At 37.7% G+C, this 7,202-nt stretch overlaps 1 protein-coding gene across 1 annotated transcript in view; it reads left to right on the top strand.

Moving 5' to 3' along the window:
- Positions 1-7,202, top strand: part of LOC103745112 (OX-2 membrane glycoprotein-like) — a 36,508-nt gene that overhangs the window by 6,568 nt on the left and 22,738 nt on the right. Inside the window, exon 3 of the mRNA XM_029570338.1 lies at positions 690-989. Within this exon, the coding sequence (XP_029426198.1) occupies positions 690-989 (300 nt within the window). The remainder of the gene's footprint in view (positions 1-689; positions 990-7,202) is intronic.

The raw sequence follows: 7,202 nt of genomic DNA, 5'->3' as shown, positions 1-7,202 counted from the left end.
CACCTCTTGTCCCTTTCCGTCCCCTCTCCTCCTTCCAGATACCCACGTTGACTGTCCTGCGGGTCGGGACACTTGCCCTTACTAAACTGAGAGCCATCCCAAGGGCTCCTTCCTTCCTCAGTCCTTGAAGGAGATCATCCAGGTCAAGTCATTTATTATACAGAAGTAAGAGGAGGAAGTCAATGCTGATTATGCACCAAATCAAGATCTTCTCCTGGCTCATTTCTTTACATTTCACTACATTTGCTTTCATCCAACAGATGAAACTCATGAAGAGAATTGGGATTGTATTACTAAGGAGTAGAGAAAAAGGAAAGGAGACAGTAGAGAAGGAGAATGAGGGGAGGTGAAGGCTCAGAAAATGAGGGTTTCCCACTCTTCAAATGAGCAATATGTTATAGTACTTGTGCTATAAATGTAAAGTGTTGGGGTTTATGTAATGTAATTTTCTGACTGAATGAAAGTTGAGGGATAATTAAAGCAATCATCCCCCTCAGATCAGAGAAGTAGTCAAGGAATAGCAGAAAAGATATTGTAAGGTTTTGTAAAATATACTAAGAAGTATTCTTGAGAGATATGTGTTCAGCGTTTAAACATCATGTAAAAAATTGGGGAAGTCAGACTTTAAGCAGAGAGTTCTGTATGACTTGCTTTTGTATTTACTTTTGTTTCTCTTTTTTCTGCCTCAGCTGTATCTGAATTAACAACAGAACTCCAATACAATCCTGATTCAGAAGATAATTTTAGTCTTAAGTATTCAGCTGCAGGAAAACCTGCTCCTGAAATCTCCCTTTACCCTTCATTAGTCCTAATGTATCCACCGAAAGAACACCTTGCTCAGAACCCAAATGGCACAGTAACTGTCACTAAAATAGTTACCATCTCTTTGAAGACTGTGAAGTCCTTGGGACTCCAACACCTGGTTGTGTTCATGGCTCACCCCCTAAGATCTGAAGAGAAGATTGTTCCTTTGTCAGTAAAAGAAGAATGTAAGTAGAAGTGACACCTGAGGGGGGTGGGGGATGGGGAGATAACTTAATTGATAAACTGTTTGCTATGCATTTTACCCAAGTTTGACTCCCAGCATCCACATAAAAAGCTGGGTATACTTGTGTGGCCTTTGTAATCCCAGTACTGGGGAGGTAGAGAAAGGCAATCCCTGGGGCTCACTGGCCAGCCAGCTTTGCCTAATCAATGATTCCCAGGTCCCAGTGAGACTGTCTGATCCATCCATTTTTCTGCAAATTCCATGCTTTTATTTTTTTTCCTTCACAGCTGAATAACAGTCCATAGTGTGTATGTAGCACATTTTCTTTCTTTCTTTCTTTCTTTCTTTTTTTTTTTTTTTTTTTTTTTTTTTTTTTTTTTTTTTTTTTTTTTTTTGGTATTTTTGAGACAGGGGTCTCTCTGCAGCCCCAGCTGTCCTGGAACCCACTATGTAGACCAGGCTGACCTTGAGCTCACAAAGATCCACCTGCCTCTACCTCCTGAGTGCTGGAACTAGAGGCACATACCACCATGCCTAGCTCTATACCACATTCTCATAATCCATCCATCTATTGATTGATCTGTTTCCTTGCAATAAACATGGTTGTACAAGTGTCTCTGAGATAAGATATGGAGTTCTTTGGTTATTTTTTGGGGGGGGTCTTTTTGAGACAGGGTCTCCCTATAGCCCCAGCTGTCCTGGAACTCACTATGTAGACCAGGCTGGCCTTGAACTCCCAGAGATTTGCCTACCTCTGCCTCCCAAGCGCTGGGATTAAAGGACCACCACGCCCAGCCCTCTATCTTTAATTTTTATGGACTCTGCAAACTGATTTCCATAACAGCTGTATTAATGTATACTCCCACCAGCAGTGAATAAGGGTTCCTCTTATTTCACATCTTCTCCAACGCTGGATGTCGGATTTGTCGATGATAGCCATTCTGACTAGGGTGAGGTGGTACCTCAAAGTTGTTTTAATTTAATAATGACTATGGATGTTGAACACTTTTTAAAATTTTCAGTTTTTACAATATAGTTTGATGGTATTTAGATTCCTTCCCTTATGCGTGTTATAGTCTGATAACTGCTAAGAATTCAGCCACAAGATTGAAGTTGAGGTAGGAAGGATTTTATTAACCGTCAGGCTGTTCCTGCACTCCGAGTGTGAATACAGAGAGCAGCTCCAAAGGGAGTCTGCAAAGACTTTTTATATATATTCAGATATTTCTCAAAAGTGGGAACACAAGGAGGCCAGTCATCATGGTTCAAACTCAAGCACTTATTTGCATAGGTCAGTAAAAGTTTAAAATTATTATTGACCCCTCAGAGCAAGCAAGCAAGCATGGACAGAAACAGATACAGCGTTAGGCAGTAGCTTATCTCATCTTGGCCGGACATGTGTCAGCTTCTAAGAATTCCTGGTCCCTATAGGTTGTAGGCAATTTCAGGGAAACTGGAAAATAACTAGGCCAGGTCACATAGGATGGTAAGATGGATGTCTTTTAGTCAGGGGCCTGCTACAATGCACACCTCCCCCGACTGTCCCAGCTCAGTTTAACGAACTGTCTTATATATGATATGGCTTATAGAGTGTGATTTGTGTCCCCAAATGTCCTTCAGTGTGGGTTCATCCATGGGCCCACCAAGAATCCCATCCCCTTAAGACACTGTCTCTTCCCCTCACAGCAACCATCAATTGCCAAATGTTCCTTAGGTTGGGTTGGAAACACTTTTAAAAAAATTTATTGCTGGGGGAAGGCTGGCTAAATGGCTCAGTAATTAAGAGCAGTAGTTAAGTCGCAGATGTCATGGATTGGGTTTCCAGCACCCACATGGCAGTTAACAACTGTTAGTTGCTCCAGTTCCAGGGAATCAGATACTGTCTTCTGGCCTTCATGCACTACATGCATGTGAAGTACTTACAAAGGCAAAACACTCATAAACATAAAATAAAATAAATAAAATATAGTAATAGCAACAGAAAAACATCTTATTGGCTATTAGTATTTCTTCTGAAAGCTGTCCATTTCATTAAACCATTTGTTGAGTGGCCATTTTAGGATTTTGGTGTTTAATTTTTGCAGTTCTTTGTAAATTCTAGATATTGGTCCCTGCCTGAAGTACAGCTGGTAAAGATGTTCTTCCATTCTATGAACTCTGCCTTCACTCTGCTGATAGTTTCTTTTGCTGTGCAAAACGTTTTAATTTCATTTAGTCCTTCTGTTGATTCTTGGAGCTAGTTACTGTGCAATTGAAGTTCTGTTCAGAAAGTTCTTACCTACACCAGTATCTCAACTTTACTACTGCTCATTTGGAGCATACTTTCCCATCTTGGCTGCTTATAAGATTACATCCTTGTGTGACTGGAGAGATGGCTCAGTGGTTAAGAGCACTGCCTGCTCTTGCAAAGGATCTGGGTTCAAGTCCCAGCACCCACATGGTGGCTATGAACCCTCCTTAACTCCAGTTCCAGGGGAACCCGAAGCCCTCTTCTGACCTCCATGGCATTGTACCACACGGGTACACTCACATACATGCAGGCAATATATACATACACATAAAATTAAAAAAAATTTTTTTAAAGATTACATCCTTGTATTTTTTAATTTTTAAAATTAAAACAATACAAATTTAGTTGACTCACAGTTGTAGCAAAGGGCCAGGAAATTCAAGACTGGAGGTGAGCATGGTCAGGCGTTAGAAGGCATCACATGGGAGGGGTGTGCCATCTCGATATTGTTGCATTGGCAATTAAATTTCCTGCCTTCTCTTGTTGTTTCTCTTTCTTTCTTTCCTTCTTTCTTTTTTCTTTCTTTCTTCCAATTATTTTTAAATTTACCATACAGAGAACTGGATTTTACTGTGGCATTTTATGTGTCATTCTACTTTATTCTAATTCAGCTTCGTCACTCACTACCATACCCCTTTTCTCTTTGCATTTTTATTTCACCAGTTTCACTGATCTATACCTTAATACGTCATTTCTATTTATTCTTCTTAGGGTTTCCAGAGCCTTCTGCATGCTAGGCCCGTGCTCTACCACGAATTATAGCCCCAGAATGCTTTTTCACGGTGTGTGTGTGTGTGTGTGTGTGTGTGTGTGTGTGTCATTGTGTGTGAGAAACAAGTTCTTATTAAATTCCCTGGGTTGAACTTAAATGTATTCCATAGCCCAGGCTGGACTTGAACTTTCTGTCTTTCTGCTTCTGGTGCCACCAGCCTAACCTTTCAAAATGTCTTCAATCTAAAGGTCACTATTTTTTACCAGCTTTGGGGGAAAAATGACTCATCTCTTCCAATGTTACTAGTATCCATTTCCCTCATTGTGTTTTTTTTTTTCTAGGACACTAATTACAATTTTATTTTCTATCTAAAATTAAAATCATTAAAGTACATATATCTGAAACTATAACATTCAGATCTTTGCTGGTTATCTCAGTTTGTTATTTTTTCTTAAAGTTCTAAGTCTTTTTTTCAACTTTTTTAAAATATATGATTTATATTGTTGCTGTTGTTGCTGGGCTTTGTCCATGAGAAACTGCAGACACAACTGAGTCTTTAAGCCTTTGTTTGTTTTGGATAGCAGTTTTATTGACACTTAATTTATATATTTACAATGAACTCATCTAATGCATCTAATATGCAATTTAATGACAACATATTTGTAAAGTTCATAGTTATCAGCAAATCAACTGTAGAAGTTTTTATTACTTCTCCAACCTTGAAAAATATTTCTTTTTCCTTTGGCAATTTATTTTCATTGAGATGAAATTCATATAGCATAAACTTTAACATAGATTCAGTTACAGAATATCTCCATCATCCCTGAAAAAACCAAATGCCTTCTAACTATATCCACCATAATTGGCAATGACTGGAAAGAGTAGTCCTCTCATTCTCCCCTAGTCACTGATTGACTTTATATCTTCATGGATTTACTTACTGTGGAAATATCATACAAATGCAATAACATACATATACATATGGCTATTACGGTCTGACTTCATTCACACAAAATAATTTCTAAGGTTCATCTGTGTGGTGACATGTATCGATGTTTCATTTTTATATGCTCATATATATATTCATTCTATATGATTCATTTACATATATTCTGTTGTATAAGTGTGCTCTACTTCATTTATTCCTCAGTTGATAGATATTTGAATTATTTACATTTTGGCTGCTGTGAATAATTCATCTGTGAGCATTTGTGTACAAGGTTTTACATAAGTATTTCAATTGGTTGATAATACATCCAGAAATGAGTTTGTTATTTTTATTTTATGAGTATGGGTGTATTGCTTGTTGTGCAATATTCACGGAGGTCAGAAGAGGGCATCAGATCCCCTGGAACTGGAGTTACAGAGGATTGTTAGGTTGCCACGTGGATACTGGGAATTGAACCTGGGTCCTCTTCAAGAGCAGCCAGTGCTCTTAACCATTGAGCCATCTCTCCATTCCCTTAAATGTTTAGTTTTCAGAAACAGCAACAGAAACAGCAACAGCATTTTACAGTGGTCACATAATTTTAAGTTCTAGTCAGATGTGTATGATTGCTTGATTTTTCTATTCTTCCTCACCAATACTTGTTAGTCTATTTTTTTTTAATTATCATAGTCACAGCAGTGAATGTGAAGGGGTAGCTCATCATGGTACCCCATATTCTTTAACCAATAATCATCAAATCCTCATCAAATCCCCAGGTCAAGGAAATCAGTCATTGCATGTATGTGTCATATGAATATTTCATATAAATGGAATAATACATGTGATTGTTTTTACAGTAGATAATTTTTATAATATCTTCCTTTAGATAACATTTGCTTTGTATAAGTGTTTATGTTAGGGATCATCTCTTTAATTCAATTAAAAATGGAAATGATTTAAAATATGCTCAGTCTGAAAAGTCAGGTCCCTTCCTGCTTCACTCTTATCTCCTTGAGCGTAACTATGGAGATATGAGCCTGACGTGGATACCAGTGTGCTTTACACTTGCAAATATTTACCTTCAATATTTATTGTTCTGGTTCAATTTGATTGCTGACATTTCTGTTCAGCTTTTTAAAAAATTTTTGTTTTTATTGATTTTTCTTTGTATTTCATACAGAACATCTCAAATAATCTTAATCACCTTTATACCCCCATCCCCTCTGGCACACCCCCCCACTGGAGCCCATATACTCTGTCATCCCTGTTAAGGCCCACTGTGTCAAGTCAGTGTTCCCAGATGTTCCCAGTGCAAGTCTGAAAACAAGGGACTCTAGATAGGCTGCTCAACTTTTAAATTCCCACTTTTTAGTTTAATAATTGGTAATTTTATTGTTTGAAAACATGTTTCTAAATGTCAGGTTCCCCGTCTTGGCTGCATTTGGTTACCAGATCTAGATCCTATGAACTCTGAATAATTTGATAAATATTGGGATTTTCAAACAGATTTAAAAAAGTAATTTGACTAAAGTTTCCTAATGTTTGCCTAAGGAAGATTTGCCCCAAAGTAAATAGGTGACTCTTCACATCAAGGCTTCCTTTACTATTCAATTTTGCACTAACTATTCCCCTTTCTTCTGTTGCAACTTTATTTCCGTAGTCTTATTGCTTACAAGGCCCTTTTTACCATGTTCACACATTAATATACTTTGAACGACCATTTCCAGTAGCACAAGGCTATCACTTTCAATCCTCATCACATACCCATAGGTTTTCTCTGTAGACGTGATGGAGATACTGGCTTTCCTACCAGGCCTTCTCCATCCCTTCCTCCTGCAGAATGGTGGAAATGCCACTCCCATTCTAGAATTTCCATTTTTATCACCTTTTCATGTTCGGATAAGTAATAGAGAACACAATTTGGATGTCAGTTTTGGTAAGCGAACCCGCTTTTTTTTACTCTCACAATTCCTATCATTATATCATAAGACTAAGTTCTTTTATAAAGTAACTGCCTATTTCTCCTTTTCATATTTCACAGTCAGTGGAACAATTTGTTTTCTATCAAGATTACTGTTACCTACAACCTAGTTTTAATTAGTTGCGAGACTCACAAGTGTTTGCTACATTCATTTGTCACTTGTAAACACTAACCAACAATTATATCATCACTGTGTGTGGCAATGTCAACATGCTTACTTCAGATACAGCTATGGAAGTCATCCATTAGGATCTCTTTCAATGACTATATCTATTAATATGCTTATTTGAATCATATGATATT

The sequence above is a fragment of the Nannospalax galili genome, unplaced genomic scaffold, assembly GCF_000622305.1.
Source record: "Nannospalax galili isolate Female #2095 unplaced genomic scaffold, S.galili_v1.0 scaffold743, whole genome shotgun sequence".
Classification (NCBI taxonomy): Eukaryota; Metazoa; Chordata; class Mammalia; order Rodentia; family Spalacidae; genus Nannospalax; species Nannospalax galili.
Note: the sequence above shows the minus strand (reverse complement) of the source record. Positions and strands in the feature narration are given on the sequence as shown.